At 46.5% G+C, this 19,557-nt stretch overlaps 1 protein-coding gene across 1 annotated transcript; it reads left to right on the plus strand.

Moving 5' to 3' along the window:
* Window positions 1-6,586: 6,586 nt before the first annotated feature.
* On the plus strand, window positions 6,587-18,761 carry ADCK2 (aarF domain containing kinase 2). The gene is made up of 8 exons (XM_056847120.1): window positions 6,587-7,555; window positions 8,227-8,373; window positions 10,057-10,185; window positions 12,601-12,696; window positions 13,558-13,809; window positions 14,855-14,983; window positions 17,236-17,289; window positions 18,616-18,761. The coding sequence occupies exons 1-8, from the start codon at window positions 6,587-6,589 to the stop codon at window positions 18,757-18,759; spliced, it is 1,920 nt and encodes a 639-aa protein (XP_056703098.1). The 3' UTR covers window positions 18,760-18,761.
* Window positions 18,762-19,557: the final 796 nt, after the last annotated feature.

The following is a 19,557-nucleotide window of genomic DNA, read 5'->3' on the forward strand; positions in this document are numbered from 1 at the left end:
ACTCTGACCATGAAAGCCTTCGACAATATTTTAACAACAACAACGTTTATTTAGAAAGAAAATATCATCTTACAAAAGGAATAACTAACAAACTTACAAGCTTAACCCGATCTTATTAATAACAGAAGCAATCAAAAGACAAAGAACACTTCCATCTGTGTTGTCTGAACTGAAGTGGAAAGGTCTGTTTTTGCAGGCTTTAGTTTATGTAGGATTTGTGGGTGATGAAATAATTGATGATATAGCTAAGAAAGCTATATGTAGAAAAGCATTAATATGTAGATCTGACTTGCCTTTGGGGATCCTAGGAATAAAAGATATTGTTAAACGGAGGATTAGGGCAGAGGTGCCAGGTGTGTTAGACAAAATGGGACAATTGCATGGACAACTTATCCCAGATTGCAAATACTGTGATCTGTAAGAGGTTCAGACAAGTAACTGAAGCCAGGTATTGGTGGGCCCTGGGCAGAGAATGCCCACATGTTCCCAAACCTGTATAGTGGGCGTCTTCGAAACGTCATGCCGTGGCAACCCCCCGGGGGGATTTATGTGGGCGGCCATAGGTAGGGTTGCCAGCTCCTGGTTGGGAAATACCTGAAGATTTCTGGGGTGGAGCCTGAGAAAGGCGGGGTTTGGAGAGGGGAAGGACTTCAATGCCACAGAGTCCAGTTGCCAAAACAGCCATTTTCTCCAGGTGAACTGATCTCTATCGGCTGGAGATCAGTTGTAATAGCAGGAAATCTCCACCTGGAGATTGGCAACCCTATACCTAATGTGTTTCCTGGAACCCTCCTAGTTTGGGGATAAAATATAAATGGTCTGGTTGGCTAACAAGGTGCTTAAGTGAGCCCAGGCAGTTTCATTGCACCCTCAGCTTAGAGCCATACACATGTTCAATTTTTTTTTGTCCCTGAGCTTGGAAACATCTCTGTGTGGTCCCACAGGAAGAAACCCCTCCCCTTTCTTTGAAAACGGAAACCAAGCTATATCGCTTTCCCAAGTCTAAAAGCCAAGACCCCAACTTCCCTACACTTCCTTGTTGCGTCAGAAGGCATCACATTTCCAGGGACTACCCATTTGGAAGCAGCTGCCTTGGTCATAGGAGGACTCTCGGCTTGAAACTTCCCAGCCTGTGGCTGGCAGCCATATTCTGGCAGCACCCACTGCACTTAATCACCATCCACAGACTCAAAAATCTCCAGGTATTTCCCAACCCAGAGCTGGCAACCCTAGCTCAAGTCTCCACTGAGCCATGAACTCACTGGGTGACCTTGTGCCAATAATGGTCTCAGCCTAACCTGCCACAAGCAGGCGTTGAGAGGATAAAATTGATGAGGGGAGAGCCATGTACTCTGTAAGCTGCTTTCAGGTTTTTGGGGGAAGAGTGGGGGAGGGGTGGAAGATAAAAGTAGATGGTGTGCAAAAATACCCAGTGCTAGCCAGTGGAACTTCTCACTGCTCAGAGAAGTTTTAACTTGTAATAAATAGATTTTTTTTTACCGTTTCAAAAACCCTTATGATCTGAAGCTCTTGTGGTGCAAAAGTAACTAATAGGTGTGTCCCGGATGCCTCTCTCAGGGGTGCCCCCCAACCATTGCCTGCCTCCAACCAGGCAGCAGAGTGCTTTATGTGTGTAACATGTAAACAGGCAATTGGAGCCCTGTAAAGAAGTAGAGGGAGACAGCGTGGTGTAGTGGTTAAGAGCGGCCAACTCTAATCTGGAGAACAGGGTTCGATTCCCCCACTCCTCTGCATGAAGCCTGGCTTGGGCCAGTCACAGTTCTCTCAGAAGAACTCTTTTTGGCCCATGCAGAGGCAGGCAATAGCAAACCACCTCTGAACGTCTCTTGCCTTGAAAACCCTTCAGGGTCGCCTTAAGTCAGCTTGTCTTGATAGCACTTTATACTCAAAGGAGTAGCAGAGGGAGAGAAGCAAGGGATCTAGAACAGGGAAAGAGCCAGTCATGAAAGTACTAAACCCTTCCCTCTTCTCTTGCCTCTCCATTTGTTACCACCCAACTTTGCCTCTAAAGCTTCAGGTCAACAGACCTTTGGATCATAGAATCATAGAGTTGGAAGGGACCACCAGGGTCATCTAGTCCAACCCCCTGTACAATGCAGGAAATTCACAACTACCTCCCCCCACACCCTCAGCCACCCCCACTCCATGCTCAGAAGATGGCCAAGGTGCCCTCCCTCTCCTGAACTGCCTAAGATCATAGAATCAGCATTACTGACAGATGGTTATCCAGCCTCTGCTTAAAAACCTCCAGGGAAGGAGCACTTACCACCTCCTGAGGAAGCCTGTTCCACTGAGGAACTCTCTAACTGTTAGAAAATTCTTCTTAATGTCTAGGTGGAAACTCTTTTGATTCAATTTCAACCCGTTGGTTCTGGTCCGACCTTCTGGGGCAACAGAAGGTTGGATGAATGTATATATCACATAAAGTGTTGTTACAAACATTACTTCCACTTTGATGAAACTGATATTGTCATGAATCAGCCTGCAGAGAGTCAGCCTGCAGAGACCTCCTCTGACGAAGAGGAAGTAGAGGCCAGAATAGAGGATCAGCCAAAGTCAGGAGATGACTCACCATGCCTGCAGCCTGCCAGCTCAAGGACTCCAGTTGGACCTGACACCTTGCAACATGCAGTGTCTCCAGAGGCCTCGCCAAGGCCACTGGAGCAGAAAAGAAAACAGGTTCGTCTGGCAATGCAGCAGAGACGGCAGAGTGCTAGACTGAAGGCTTTACACAGGAACCTCCCCAGTAGCAGTGATGAGGAAGAGCATGGCTGAAGCACCACCTGTGAACTCAGCCTCATCAGCATCAGCTGGCTCTGCTACAGCAGCAGGGGAAGGGATTTAAGCCATCAGTTAGGCTGATGTTGTGCAAGCAACTTGTCACCAACCTCCTGGTGTACCAGCCTTGTTTCCCTGCTATCCTTTGGATTCCTGGTATCCTGACTTCTTGGACTGGCTCTGACTAACACCTTGGACTTCCCTTGCCTGTATTGATATCTCGGACTCTGCCTTCACTGTGAATGACCTTGGACTGTTCCCCAGACTACGCTTACAGCTCTCGCTCCTCTCCTGCACCACGACAGATATTGAGAATACTGTTCTGATGTGAATTAGGAAGGGATGGACCTTGTCACTGATTTCAAAAGGACCAAGAAATAGCCCCATACATATAGTAAAAAGAAACTCAGGATATCAAGGCAAGGAAGCCTATAACTCAACCTTGTTTCCAGTCTGGTGTGCACATGTAGTGGAACTATTCCAAAGTTGTTTGATTTATAAGGCCATTATTTCATACAAAGTTTTACAAAGGCTGAACCTCAAAACATTTGATAAGTAGATGCTTTGGGGGCTAACTAATTATGAAAGAAAACATTGGACTATTTTATTCTGGCATCTGCAGTTATGACTCAGTGAAGTCAGAAAGGGTCCCCCCCAGTACCCTAACATAAGTTCATTGTTCCTTACCACTTAGCCTGGGGCATCAAGGGTTACCATTAGAATCAAGATTGTGGACATAAATGAGTAGAAAGAATGCCCCCTTTGGTCTCAGGGTCCAAGAACCCGCTAAAGATCTAACCAATCCAAATAGTGAATACTTGGCAAGAGCAATGATCCAAATTTAAGGGGGGGGACACCTGGGAAAGACAGCCTCCTAGCAGTGATGCTGTGCTACTGCGTTTCACATCACCTACTTACCTAGCCCCTTTAACTGGAGATGCTGGGGATTGAACCTGGGACCTTCTGCATGCCACTGAGCCACAGCCCCTCCCAAGCCCAAAGTCTTTTGTTAGGATCAAACCACTGAGCTAACTTTTGAGTTCTCAAGAACTATTGACAAGTTTGGATGCCAAAAAGAAAGGGGGAGGGGAGAGATGTTTCCTGTCTGATCCAAAGCCCTGAACAACTCAAAAAGCTTGCAAATTGCTTTGTATTACTTTGGTTGGTCCTAATAAAAGTATCTAATGACTTTTGGTTTTGGATGTTTTTGGGGTGGGTGGGGAGGGCATGTCATTGTCAACAATCTTAGTCTCCCTGTTTATTTGCCCCTGAGCACAACATTTTTGTTCCTGAAGGAAGGATGCCAAAATCACATGAACGCATCACTTTAAAAGGGCAGCCATGAAGGAGCTAGAAAAGATTTTGAAGTGTAAGGCTGTGTCACTGGCCACCAGATTAATTCATCAAAGTCAGTATTGTCACATGGCAAACATAACCAATGATGAGACACACACACAGTTTAATAAAATGGCCGCTTTAGCAATTGGACTTTATGGCATTGAAGTCCCTCCCCTCCTCAAAACCCACCCCAAAATCTCCAGGCATTTCCCATCCCTGAGCTGTCAACCCTATCTGGGACGCTGTTATTAGGTTTACGCCACAGTAAATATATGTTTCTGTTGTCATTGGCCATTTATGCATGGGAGGTTTTGCCTTGGATTTGCCGCTCTCTAGGTGCACATTTTCCCCATCCGAATTCTCAGAACTCTGCATTGGGGGCTTATTGTTGAGTTTTGGAAATTTGGATGGGAAAATGTGCATCTGAAGAGCAGCAAATCCAAGGCAAAACTTCCTATGCATAAATGGCCAAGTTTAAGGTGCCAAAAAACTCTTTGCTGTTTTGGCTGCGCCCCGGATTTAGGTTTGATGAGGCCCTAAGCTATTGAAGGTAATGGGGCCCTTTATATGTCCAGCTGTCCTTTGTCAACAACAAATTGTCGCTGTTTTTTGTGTTGAATATATGCTATATGGTAATTTATGGACCTAATAGGTATCTAAAGCCATTTGCACTTAACAAAATATGTATTTTATCAAACTAATTGTTGAACTGAAATACAATTAAAAAGAAGTATATTAATAGTGACAAGTTTTTATCTTATATTTTGGAAGTATCTTATATACCTGGAAATGTACATCTAGGTTTTTTGGGGGGGACCCCCAAGAGAGTGGGGCCCTAAGCTATAGCTCGTTTAGCTTATACGTAAATCCGGCACTATAATACGTATAGTCGCTAACCCTTTGGACCGGCTTCCTTTGACAGATGGGGGTCCCCCTCAATACACACCCTACACTCACTGCAAAGCGACTTACCACACTTTGTATTCCCAGCGATGTATTAAGAGTTTGAAAACGTTATAAAAAACATCGCTTTAAAAGGGCAGCCATGAAGGAGCTAGAAAAGATTTTGAAGTGTAAGGATGTGTCACTGGCCACCAAGACTAGATTAATTCATGCCATCGTATTCCCTATTACTATGTGTGGGTGTGAAAGCTGGACAGTGTAGAAAGCTGATAGGAAGAAAAGAGATTCCTTTGAAATGCGGTGTTGGAGGAGAGTGTTACCGATTCCGTGGACTGCCAAAAAAAACAAATCAGTGGGTTATAGATCAAATCAAGCCTGAACTGACCCTAGAAGCTAAAATGACTAAACTGAAGCTATCGTATTTTGGTCATGTCATGAGACGACAAGAGTCACTGGAAAAGACAGTCATGCTAGGAAAAGTCGAGGGCAGCAGGAAAAGAGGAAGACCCAACAAGAGATGGATTGACTCAATCAAGGAAGCCCTAGCCCTCAATTTGCAAGATCTGAGCAAGGCTGTCAAGGACAGGACATTCTGGGGGACTTTCATTCATAGGGTCGCCATGAGTCGGAAGCGACTTGACGGCACTTAACACACACACACACACACACACACACACACACACACACACACACACACACAAAAGGGTTTTTGGATACCACGGCTAAAAAAAATGGTTGGAAGACGTCTTCACAGCTAAAGGGGCCAAAAAAAAGTGCGAACAGTCTTTTTTTATAACGTTTTCACACTCTTAATACGTCGCTGGGAATGCAAGTGCGGTACCCCACCGCCGACACCGACGCTGTCTCTTTAAGAGGAGGCGCCTCCGCCTCCCGCTGCGTGTGCGGAAGGGGCTGGAACGGGAAAGCCTCGAACGGGTCTGGTCCTCCCGCCGCGTTCCGTGGAATCATTACGGAACCCCTCGGGGACCACGTGGAGTCCTGGGCAGCTGCTGCGGAGCAGAGTCAAGTCTGCTCTGTCCGCGCGAAGAGTGCGCTGCGGATGAACGCATGCATGCATGCATGAATCGATGCATGCATGCATGCATGAACGAATCGCTTCCGAAAAGCAACCGAGGCCGGAGATCGAAGCGGCAAAGGACGCGACCTTGGGATGCGCGGCGTCCAGGCGAGCCCAGGGCGGAGGAGGGCACCGGCGACCCTCTGCCGGCTTAGAGGCGACCGATGAGCTTCGCGGCTCCAAACGTCATTCATCCTGCCAGAAATCGGGCCTGCCGGATCCTGATGGCTGGAGAGCCGTGTAAGGCAGCCCATCGGAACATGTGTTGGGTTGTGCTATGTCAAGGCAGATGTTGGTAGTGACATGTCCAGGGAGTGGGTGGGGATAGCCATTAATCGCAACGTTGCCGCCTTCTTCGGCTGTCGACGCTTAAGCTGCTTTGTTCCAGAGCTCTTTCTCAAATATTTTTTCACAGGGCTGGCGTCTGAGTCAGCGGCCTCCCCTCCGCTCTGGATGGCGCTTGTCCAGATGTCTCGCTGGCAATACGCTGCCCGGGTTTTCCTTTCTAACGTCAGAATCCTCCGCTTGAGAAAGTGGTCGTGTTTTGGAAGGGAAAGGTGGGGCCCGGAGCCTGCCAGGTTCCCGTCTCAGGAGGCACGCGGACGGGTCCGGCCCAAAGCCTGGGCGAAGATCACTTTAGTGTCCTGGGGGATCGGAGGGTTGTTTGGGGGTGTGAGGTGCGAAGGTGTACCCCATGAAAGAGCCTGGGTAGAAGTAGATGTACACGTTCATAACGGTGGGCCTTCAAGTAGCTTCCTCCGGCATATTGCGGCAGCTGTTTCCCTAACCATCCGCGTCTGTCTTCTGTTGCTGAAGTTTGGCCCTTTGCTTTGGCTTTACCCCGTCACCTACCTGTCTTCCGGTTTTGCGTCCTTCTGGTTCCACCTGCTTCTAAAGGCCACGGAAACCTCTGGCCCCACGTACATCAAGCTGGGCCAGTGGGCCAGCACTAGGAGAGACCTCTTCTCGGAGGAGTTCTGTACCAAGTTTTCCAAACTCCACATCAAGGTGGCCCCTCATCCTTGGACTTACACCCAGGGTTCTTTGCGCAGTGCGTTTGGGGAAGGCTGGGATCAGCTCTTCCGTTTTGAAAGCCGGGAACCCGTCGGCTCCGGCTGTGTGGCCCAGGTATATAAAGCATACGTGGACGTCTCTGCCCTTGGAGAGCCGCTGCGTAAAGAGATCTCAAGGAATTTGGCGGTGGATTCTGTTGTGGAAGCCTGGCAGGTGTCTGGGCTCAGGGGACTCTTCATCTGGCTTTCGAAGAAAAAGCATGAGGAAGCTTCAAAAGCGGGTGGTGCCCATTATTTACTTCACGAAGATGGTCGCCGTGGAAGTGATAATTGGAGCAAACATTCTCAGGAGCAAAGGTCCAGTTATCCCAGCATGCTGCCATCCTCTTCCAAAAGGAATCAGCTTGTTCCAGTGGCCATTAAAGTAAGTAATGGCTCCAATCCTGTGCATACTTATATGCTTTTAAGAGGAGCAGTGTTTTGTAGTGGTTAGAGTGTTGGCCTAGGATCTGGGAGTCTCAAGGTTGAAGCCCCACTCTAACATGGAAGCTTGTTGGGTGACCGTGGGCCAGTCAGACACACTCAGACTAACCTACCTCACAGCTTTCTTTTTAAAAGTAAGTCTCTAGCCTTTTCAGCGTGATAAGGGGGAAGGTACTGACTGCACATTTCAATATATAATGATACAACAAAAAAGGCTAGAGACTTCACTTTTGAAAAAATGAAATCTGGGAGCTAGCATATTGTTGCAATGGATCATTATAATGCTATATCTATCTAGCTATTACTGATTTACTTTTTAAAAAATCAGAAAAAAGCCCTTTGAAAGAGGAGAAAATGGTAGGTGTGGGGATTGAGGCAAGGAAAGTGCAAGGAAAACTTCTGTGTGGATACTCTCTTGTTACTGCAAATGTTTCTGCATTCACAGCAATAGCAAGCGTACATGGACAATTGTCTACATATGGAAGGAGCCCAAGATTGTAAGTGGTTAACAGAACAATCATGATCCTTATGTAATGACTGGTTTGTGGATGCTATATCAGTATGTATTATGTGCCCAAAGTAATAATCTGTCTTCATGTATTCTTTGCCTAGGTGCTGCATCCTGGATTAGTTCATCAGGTTGAAATGGATCTGTTTCTGATGAAGATAGCTAGCCGATTCATTGAGCTTTTTCCCGGGCTCAAGTGGCTCAGTCCAACCGAGATTGTGGAGGAGTTTGAGAAACTCATGACTCAGCAGGTAGAAAGATGTTTCGTATAGAGCAGGCGACCGTTTTTCTTTTGATCTTCCGCAATTTGGGGCTTGTTCACCGGGCCAAATTTCAGAACCTCATGTTTGCTGAGCTGCCTTCCTGGTGTCATAGATCATTCTGTTCTATTATGTGCATTTTATATAGTATGGTATAATATAATATTCTCCTCCACAGGGTTTTTTAAGTTGGTGAACCAGATTAAAATATTTTAAATCATAGCACCTAGCAGTGATTAGCAGCATAAAAAAGTGTTGACCCACAGCTTTAAATACTTTTCTAGTCAGCTGTGCAATGATTAAAAATGGCATTAAAACAGAACTCAAATACATCTCAGCACAGATAAAATGGCTGAATCCTGGATCTAAGTAAACTGATAAAGCAGTCAAAGGGGAAAGAACTGACCTGATGAACATAAGAAAGGCCCTGCTGGATCAGACCAAGGCCCATCAAGTCCAGCAGTCTGTTCACATAGTGGCCAACCAGGTGCCTCTAGGAAGCCACAAACAAGATGAGTGCAGCAGCACCATCCTGCCTGTGTTCCACAGCACCTAAGATAATAGGCATGCTCAGCTGATCCTGGAGAGAACACGTATGCAGCATGACCAGCATCCATTCCAACTAATAGCCATGAATACCCCTTTCCTCCATGTCCATTCCCCTCTTAAAGCCCTCCAAGCTGGCAGCCATCACCACATCCTGGGGCAGGGAGTTCCATAATTTAACTATGCGTTGTGTGAAAAAATACTTCCTTTTGTCTGTTTTGAATCTCTCACCCTTCAGCTTTAGCAGATGACCCCGTGTTCTAGTATTATGGGAGAGGGAGAAAAACATCTCCCTGTCCACTCTCTCCAAACCATGCATAATTTTATAGACCTCTATCATGAAGCAGTCAAAGGGGAAAGAACTACCTGAAACTGACATCCGTCGGATTCGAACTCAGGCCAAGAGGAGAGCTTCGAAAGCAGCCACAGGGCTCCACTCTGCCAAAGCTTCAGCTGCCCATTTCTACACATTAAGCCTGTATTAAAGGGAGAGGAGATTTTTCTCCAGGCCTGCTGGCAACCCCAAGTCAAATGGGAGTTGGTCCCAGTAGAGAAGGCCTTGCTCTCTCACCTCTGTCTCTGATGCTGGCAAGTCAAACAGTTGCTGATAGCATCCGCTGTGGGAGGGGAGAAGCCAAACAGTAGCTGTTCCAAGGCTTTCCCCTCTCCTTCTGCAGTGTTCCCAGGAACCTAGAGAAAAACTGTCTTGCCCCTTTAATTTAATGTGTGGAAGTAGACTGTTGAAGCATTTTATGCCTGCTGTGTGTGCTATACCACAAAGACGGGTTTGCCATGCTACAGCCCTCTGCTGTGAATTAGGTCACCCTGTACCTTCTTTTGTCGATTGTCTGCACAGGAGATCCAGTTCTGAATGAGCGCTGTCGCACTACCATAGTGCAGTATTCCAATAGTGGGTGGATGTTGTGTAAGTTCATCTTTTGTTCAGCCAGTATGTGAGCGTGTCTTTGAAGGGAATAGGAAACACCACCTGGGAACATAGTCCTGTATACTCACTGAAATGTCAAAGGCTGTCCAGGGATGATTGTCACAAAAGGTAAAAGTGTATTAGTCTTTTGTGGCGTATCGTTCAGCCCGTATTTCTGCTTTTCTTCCTGACTTGCTCTTTAGATTGACTTGCGCTGTGAAGCGAGGAACCTTGAGCGTTTTCGCCTAAATTTCCGAGATGAAGATTCTGTGAAGTTCCCCGTTCCGCTTCGCCCTTTTGTCACAAGAAACATCCTAGTGGAGACATTTGAGGTGAGAACATCGCTGTAGAGCAGGACAACTTCTGCACTCCCTGGACCCTTCTGTTATCCAGGCAGGGGTCCCCAATCTTTTTTGAGCCTGCGGGCACCTTTGTAATTCTGACACAGTGTGGTGGGCACAGCCACAAAACGGCTGCTGCAGCTTATCCTCAGTCACACAGTGAAGATCCGAGTGCTGTGGTGGCCGCTGCCGCCAAAGCAGCCTTTTAAAAAATCTGCATGGTCAATCAGATCTTCAACAGCCAATCAGAAGCCTTGCTGGGCAAAAGCCCCACCTGGCCCCACCCACTTTCTAAAAACATTTGGTGGGTACCAGGAATGGTGGCAACGGGCACCACATTGGGGACCTCTGCTCCAGGCAGTGGTCAAAGTGAAGGAAGTGTATCTTGCTGAATATGCTAGCCATTTTGTATTTATTTAGATTCTGCCTTTCTTCTTTTCTTAAGTTCTTCATTGAACTTAAGGCAGGTTAACAAAAAAAAGATTCCCAGAAATCCTCCTACCGTCCAGATACCAGCCAGATCCAGCCCTGCTTAGCTTTTGCAAGGTAGCTGTATCCTGTGGTTTCTGATCTTGTGCTGGGCCTGTGAGAAGTCAAGCTCCATAATACAGTTGGTGCTACCAAGGAGAAGTTTCACACTCAGGGAACAGTTTGGTGGTGGAACCAACTTATGGTGACCCTGTGGGATTTTCAAGGCAAGACACGAACAGAGGTGGTTTGCAATTGCCTGCCTCTGTGTAGCAACCCTGGAATTTCTTGGTGGTATCCCATCCAAGTACTAAACAGGGTAACACCCTTCTTAGCTTCTGAGATCTATCTGACAAGATCAGGCTAGCCTGAGCCATCCAGGTCAGGGGACAATTTAGGATTATGTTTATAGACAACCTTTCAGACATTGTCTCAAAGTGACTCACATTAACCAGGAAACACAGACCTTTTCATGAACACATGAAGCTGCCTTATACTGAATCAGACCCTTGGTCCATCAAAGTCAGTATTGCCTACTCAGACCAGCAACGGCTCTCCAGTGTCTCAGGAAGAGGTATTTCACATCACCTACTTGCCTAGTCCCTTTAACTGGAGATGCTGGGGATTGAACCTGGGACCTTCTGCATGCCAAGCAAATGCTCTTCCACTGAGCCACGGCCCCTCCCCTTACCTTCAGGTGTACCAACTTAATAGACAGACCCTACAAGGGAAGGGGCATAGAGAGAGTTGATGGCGATCAGTTTGACCCTGTTGGAAAGAATCAAGTATTAACATCCAGTTGGGGCCAGGCAGGTCTTTCCTTGCTTGGTGTTCTTGCTTTGATGGAAGTGATGCAGCCTTTAAACATCTGGCAAAGACAGCAACCAGAATGTCTTTCCTCTCACTTCTGCTGTCTTGGGGGAACTGGCTGCACACCAGATTGGTCTTTCCAGCAGGGAAGTAATCCTGTGGCGGATGGCTAAACAAGGCTGGTTTTCAGGAAAGCTCATGCTAAGCCTATAACCAGAAATTGTATTGTGTGGAGTAAAGGGCACACACCAGGGGACCCTATCTAAAGACAACTTGCTAACACCAGAGACCTAAAAAATAGTCCAGTGCCAAGAAAGTTACTTTATTTATATGGAACTGGGTTGTGTGGGCTCCCATCTAGGCCTGGGTTCTAGGGTGGCCACTGACAACTATTTCGTTTCAAATCCAGGAGCTTATTGTTGAAGGCTTTCACGGTCAGAGTTCATTGGTTCTTGTAGGTTATCCGGGCTGTGTAACCGTGGTCTTCCAAGACCACGGTTACACAGCCCGGATAACCTACAAGAACCAGGAGCTTATATCTGTCCAAGGTACTATTTGTCTGACTGGGCATTTTTTTTTACAATTCCTGATAAAACCACAACTTCATTAATGTCAGTGACCACGTTTTGTCCAGCTGCATGGAAGGTATTTGAAGCTGATCTGCAGACTTGCTTGTTAGTAAGGCCATTTATGCAAGGGGAGGTTTTGCCTTGGATTTGCCGTTCTCTAGATGCACATTTCCCCACCATCCAAATTCTCAAAACTCAACAACAAGACCCCGTGCAGAGTTTTGAGAATTCAGATAGGGGAAATGCGCATCTAGAGAACGGCAAATCCAAGGCAAAACCTCCCATGCAAATATGGCCTAAATCTCTTGGAATCCAGTGTGAATTACTTCTGACAAAAAATGCGTAAGCTTGTGATGTGAGAGATTTCTAAACGGAGGAATGGAAGTAATGGATAAGTGGAAATGTCTCCTTCTGAATCCAGTGCGGGCCATGTGGTGTCCTTCCCAGGTACGTTGATTACAGCATCCCCGTTGTTTTCCAAATGTAATACGCTATGTTCCTGAAGTGTCAGGAAGGATTTCCGCTGGGCCTCCCTGATTCTGCTTGGTCTTTTTTAAAGGCAGCTGAACCAGTATCTCAGTATCTGCACACCGAGGTCAAAATGGCCCTGCGGCAGAAGTTAGCCAAAATGGGCATGGACATGCTGCTCAAGATGGTAAGAGGCATTGACCTGTTTCTGCAGTCAGCTCACATTAGCTTATCCACCAGGAAGCTAAGAATCTGTGTCATGCAATTCCACTTTCTCCAACCAGAAAACCCTAATTATGTGACTGGAATGAATGACGCAGTGCATTTGACTTGCATATTGTATTTTGATTGTGGAATTTTGGCATTGCTGATCTTGAAGTTGCTGCCAAGTTGACGAGCTAATAGGACACACGTTGTTAGGTTTTTACAAAAAGGGTATTTGGATGAGGTCCAGCAGGATGCAAGAATTCCAGGCCCTGAGCCACTGAACGATCAGTCCAGATTTTCTCTGGTTTCTGACGGTATGCAGTGATCGGAATATCGCTTAATGTGCATGTTTTCAAATAAGCATTTAGACATCTGAACTAAATATACCATGAGTCAGAATTAGCCAATTTCGTATGCTCTGTCTGGCCTCTCATACAGAAGGAGAGCCACCGTGGTGTAGTGGTTAAGAGCAGTGGACTCTAACCTGGAGAACCGGGTTTGATTCCCAACTTCTCCACATGAGTGGCGGACTCTAATCTGGTGAACCGGGTTGGTTTCCCCACTCCTCCACATGAAGCCAGCTGGGTGACCTTGGGCTAGTCACAGTTCTCTCCAAACTCTCTTAGCCCGACCTACCTCACAAGGTATCTGTTGTGGAAGGGAAGAAGAGGAAGGGAAGGAGATTGTAAGCCGTTTTGATTCTCCTTAAAAGGTAGAGGAAGTCGGCATATAAAAACCAACTGTTGTTCTTCAGTGTTGGCCACTCCATTTAGCATGTGAGCCTCTTGTCTTTAGAAGCTGTGAGACTGCATTTGTCATGTTGTGATTCTCCATCCCTCAGGTGTTTGTTGATAACTTTGTCCATGCTGACCTGCACCCTGGGAATATTCTAGTCCAGGGAGCAGAGCACTTCAGTGCTAACCTTGAGGTCCGGACTAGCATGGTAGACCTGTTCGACACACTAATTTTGGAAGTGCAGCCTTCACACTCCCCGCTCCGACTGGTGCTTCTGGATGCAGGAATCATAGCAGAGTTGCAGAGTGGTGACCTCGAGAACTTCCGGGCGGTGTTTACAGCTGTGGTACTAGGACAGGTGAGGCCTTCTACCTTTTTGTTGGAAGAGTCTAGCATGCAAAGGAATTGAGAAGAAGACCCAACAGGGGGCAGGCAAGTGGTCAGCTAGTTATTGCTGTAAGGCTAGAGACCTTTCCACCCTTTTCACACCTCTTGTCTGTCCTTATTCTTAGGAGTTTAATTTCCTGCTTCTTGGAAGTCTTTCTACCCTCTCTCCCTCCTTAGCTGGATAGACAGCCAGAGGCTCTGCCTCTCATTCCTATCCTAAAATGTAGCTCCCTCAATAAAGGCAACTTTATCTTTAATCAGTGAGTCTGACTCTTCTCTGCGTACTTAGATTTTGCCAACATTTTAGGCACCTTGGAGGAAAAAATCACGGTCACACAGCCCGGATAACCTACAACCGATGATGAGAAAATGTCCGTATCCCTGGGGCATCTTTGGTATCCACAGTGACACGGGAAGCTGCTATGGGCCAGTGCAGAAGTAAAGCTCCCAATTTCTTAACCAAGGTTACGAGATTAAGAGCAGTCCATGGGCTTGCATTCTCTGACTTTCCTTCTTTCTGTGTCCAGCATGAGTTGGTTTTGGTTGGTTGCCTTAAACCGTTGAGCATTGCCATCAGATTACTGCTAAGCAGTGTTTTCCTCTTACATAGAGTTTGAAGCAGGTTTCCAAACCTTGGTTATCAGATAATTCTGGTTAGCATTAGCCATGGTTAATGCTGGTGAAAGCATAATATAAAATCATAGTAAAGGCAAATAAAGGAAAAATGCATGCTGGGGATGGGGGTTGGGGAGAGCTTGGGCCTGGCTTCCAGTCTCTGACCCATGGTAAAGAGATCAGGAGTAATGTCTACACCCTGCTTTTTGCATTCAGCCTCATTCTGTCCTGTGGCCTGTTGGTTGTGTAGTTTGATGGTAGTGGGGGACAGATTTGAATGGCTGCTAGTATACCAAAGGGCAGGAAAACTGAATCCTTTGAAAGCACCCCCTGCAGGAGTTTTGCACAGAAAGGGATGGTGCCCAAGGCCTGCCTCATCTTCTTTTTGGTATGATCTACAGGGGGAGAGAGTGGCAGAGTTAATCCTTCATCACTCCCGAGCGAACCAGTGCAAGGATGTGGAGAGGTTCAAAGCTGAAATGGCAGAGCTGGTGGTGAAGGCCCGGAGCAACACCATCGCCCTGGGAAAGGTCAGTTGTCTTAGCCAAATTGTGGAGTGTGTTGTAAGAACTTAAGAAAGGCCATGCTGGATCAGACCAAGGCCCATCAAGTCCAGCAGTCTGTTCACACAGTGGCCAACCAGGTGCCTGTAGGAAGCCCACAAACCAGACAACGGCAGCAGCATTGTCTCCTTTACTCAGAAGGCATGGGCTAGAGACCCCAGAATACGAACACCAGGAAGAGAATGCCCTGATCTGCTGCAGGCAGCAGTCCCCTCTCTTGTCATGTGGTTTTGGATCTCTTTATCCCGTGTGACTTTCATCTCCCTGTTTTGCGTAAATGAGCCCGGTGGTGCAGAGTGGTAAGCTGAAGTCAAAGTTCTGTTCACGGCCTGACTTCGATCCCCATGGAAGTCGGTTTCAGGTAGACGGCTCAAGGTTGACTCAGCCTTCCATCCTTCCGAGGTCGGTAAAATGAATACTCACCTTGCTGGGGTTAAAGTGTATCAGGAACAAAATGAAGTACCAAACAACGACTAGAATGCAAACACAGATTTAGTGCAAATTTCGTGCAAGTGAGACATCAGTGCAGAAAGTGAAACAATGACAAACATCACAATACAATTCTAGAATACATTGCTCCCAACGGAGTCTTCAATGAGAACGTCTAATACTCTTTGCAATGGTCCCAAGGACTTCATATAAGAAGCAAAAAACAGAACAGGTCAGATCGTGGTCGAAACGCAGTCCGGATTAACTTGACGTTTTCACCACCGCAAAGGCGGCTTCATCAGCAACTCTGTTTGGTATCAGGAGACAAGGCTCCTAAATAAAACTCCTTAATATAAGAGTGTATCAAAACTCTACAGGGAGGAGGAATATTCTACAACGCTCACTGAGCTGCTCCGTTCAAAGTCGGATGGCGTTGTAGAATATTCCTCCTCCCTGTAGAGTTTTGATACACTCTTATATTAAGGAGTTTTATTTAGGAGCCTTGTCTCCTGATACCGAACAGAGTTGCTGATGAAGCCGCCTTTGCGGTGGTGAAAACGTCAAGTTAATCCGGACTGCGTTTCGACCACGATCTGACCTGTTCTGCTTTTTGCTTCCTATATGAAGTCCTTGGGACCATTGCAAAGAGTATTAGACGTTCTCATTGAAGACTCCGTTGGGAGCAATGTATTCTAGAATTGTATTGTGATGTTTGTCATTGTTTCACTTTCTGCACTGATGTCTCACTTGCACGAAATTTGCACTAAATCTGTGTTTGCATTCTAGTCGTTGTTTGGTACTTCATTTTGTTCCTGATTCCCGTATAAGTACCTAGTGCCTCCTTTCTCCGGGGTTAAAGTGTAGGCGACTGGGGAAGGCAATGGCAAACCACCCCAGAAACATAGTCTGCCTAGTAAACAACGTGATGTGACATCACCCCATGGGTTCAGCAATGACCTGGTGCTTCAGCTTTACCTATTTTGTGTAAATAAAAGGAATTTCAAATGAAAATATCATGTTGTGATTAGAAATGAAATCCCCAGTGAAGTCGCGAAGCTCACTGGGTAACCTTGGGCCAGTGATGTTATCTTAACCTGCTCTATCTCATAGGAATGTTGTGAGGAGAAATAATGAGCGTAGAATGAGGTCTGCTGCCCTGAGCTCCTTGGAGGAAGGGTGGGTTAAAAATGTTACAATAGAGGTAATTTTAAAAATACAGATAATGAAAATAATGAGGGCTGTCAGCCAAATAGATTTTTCCATGTAGTCTGTGCTTAGGGCATTTGGAGAAAAAAGCGGGATTGGGTGGAGATACAATAACTTGATAGATGTTCTTGGCTATCGACCAAAACATTCAAGACATGCTGAATGCATGTCTTTTTGCTCTTAATATCTTCCTCACCCAGTCCTGGCTGGAACTTTCTTTGACTCTTCCTTGAGAGCCGTTGTAATGGTTAAGAGCGGTGGAGTGGAGGAGTCTTATCTGGAGAACTGGGTTTGATTCCCCACTCCACATGAGCGGCGGAGGCTAATCTGGTGAACTGGATTTGTTTCCCCACTCCTACACATAAAGCCAGCTTGGGTAACCTTGGGCAAGTCACACTCTCTCAGCCTCACCCACCTCACAGGGTGTCTGTTGTGGGGAGGGGAAGGGAAGGTGATTGTAAGCCGGTTTGATTCTGCCTTAAGTGGTAGAGATAGTTGGCCTACAAAAACCAACTCTTCTTCTTCTTCCTAGTTTGTTATAGTGGTCTCCTGACTGATGGCTCTTTTAATCTTTTGCATTCCAGCTCCAAGTAGCCAGCCTGCTTTCCAGTGTCTTCAAGTTATTAATGACCCACAAGGTGAGAGAGAATATCAGCGCATGAGTTCTTCCTTCTTCATCCTCATAACTGCATCAGGCCCTGAATCACCATCACGTTTTCTAACAGCTGTCAGGGGATGGTGGGGATGCCAGAACACCCCCCCCCCTTTCTTTGCATCCTACATTGTCAAGCCTGGCATCCATCAGTGCCAGTTGGGCCACAGATGCCCACACACCAGCCAGCTGATCAATGGTGGCTGGTCCTGTCAGAATCAGCCAGTCTCTGACAGCTGGGCCTTTGGACTGACAATCTGCCTGGAATCTCCACCTGGGGTTGGAGAAGGGGAGCAGTCTTTCAGAAGACGCTGTTGGTGTCTCATTGGCATGGCCATGCGAAGGAGAAGAAGAGTTGGTTTTTTATATGCAGACTTTCTCTACCATTTAAGGAAAAATCAAACCGGTTTACAGTCTCCTTCCCTCCCCCTCCCCACAACAGACACCCTGTGAGGTAGGTGGGGCTGAGAGAGCTCTAAGATCTGTGACTAGGCCAAGGTCACCCAGCTGGCTTCATGTGTGGGAGTGGGGAAACCAACTGGGTTCACCAGATTAGCATCCACCGCTCATGTGAAGAAGTGGGGAATCAAACCCGGTTCTCCAGATCAGAGTCCACCGCTCCAAACTACCTCGCTTAACCACTACACCACGCTGGCTCTCAAAAGTAGCTTATAGCGTTTTAAAACTAGTGCACATGACAACATATGATGGAACAATGCTTGCAGAAGGCTTCTAGTGAGATTTTGGTCCAGGCATAATGAAAGGATGCCTGGCACTGCCTTTTGTCCCTACAGGCTCAACCATGGCAGCTGGGAGGAGGGAAACTCTCTGCTGCAGGATGTTATGGGCTGTGGCTCAGTGGCAGAACTTTTGGCTTGCATGCAGGTCACTGGTTCAGTCTCTGACATTTCCAGTTAAAAGGATCAGGTAACTGGTGGTGATCAATGGCCCCAAGGCCCAGGAGAGTTGCTGCCAGTCCAAATAGACAACACTGGCCTTGTTAGGGCAGGTTTATTGCACACACACCAGATTGCAGGCTCAGGATCCAGATTCTGATCATGGAGGACAGAGGGAACAGCAGCATCGGTCAAAACCTTATGGTTCATCTCAGACCAATGTTGCCAACTGTTGGCAGGTCGTACCCTTCAGACATCTACTTAAAACAATTTTAGCCTTCGCATTTAATGTCTGCAATTTTGAAACATTTCATACGATGCGGCCCTTGTTCTGCACAAATGGATGAATCTTGAAAACATGCCTGTCGCCGAACCAATGACCAGCTAACTTACTGCACTTGCCTTTGTGCTTCCAGGTGAAGCTGGAGAGTAACTTTGCCTCGGTTGTCTTTGCCATTATGGTGTTGGAAGGCCTCGGCCGCTCACTGGACCCTGAACTGGATATCCTGAAAGCAGCGAAACCTCTTCTTGTCAAATCTCCAAGTTCCCTCCTGGAGTAGTGGTCAAGCCGGCCTCTTGGGCTTCTCAGTGATGAACTGCTTGTATGTTTGGTACAGAAGCTGGAAACTGTCTAAAGGTGGAAGACTTTGCAGAGACCCATGACTCAACTTATTCATATCCAGATAGGCAGGGTTCTGGTACTAAAACCTTCCCACTGGATCCAGATGTTTGGATGTAATCCTGGAGGTAACTGGCATAATAAGTCCATTATAAAAAAAGTCAACCAAACAGCATGTCCATTTTTAGCGCACTGTTATACAGATTGAGTACCCCTTATCCAAAATGCTTGGGACCAGAAGTGTTTTGGATTTTTTTTCCAGATTTCGGAATATTTGCATATACATAATGAGATATCTTGGGGATGGGACCCACGTTTAAACATGAAGTTCATTTATGTTTTATATACACCATTTATGTTTTATATACACAGCCTGAAGGTAATTTTATGCAATATTTTTAATAATTTTGTGCATGTGGGGGCATCGTAAGGAACCCGCTGTTGGTGTGACCAGCTTGCACACATGCCATTTTATTACCCTTTGTGGGCATTCAAAAGGTTTTGGATCTTTTTGGATCATTTTGAGGATACCCCCATTGGGGGTACTCCATTTGGCCTTAACTACTAAGCAGCTGCTTCTACCCAACAATAGGGAAAGGAACAATAAGTATGTTGTTTTGACACAAGCTGTTGATGGATATACTTCTCTAACTGCAACCATCTATCATGGGAAAGATGGGATGTATTAATAAACGGTTTAAAATGGGAAGAAGCTCTCTGTGTTGATGGTGCTACCTTG

This window comes from Euleptes europaea, chromosome 3 (assembly GCF_029931775.1).
Source record: "Euleptes europaea isolate rEulEur1 chromosome 3, rEulEur1.hap1, whole genome shotgun sequence".
NCBI lineage: Eukaryota > Metazoa > Chordata > Lepidosauria > Squamata > Sphaerodactylidae > Euleptes > Euleptes europaea.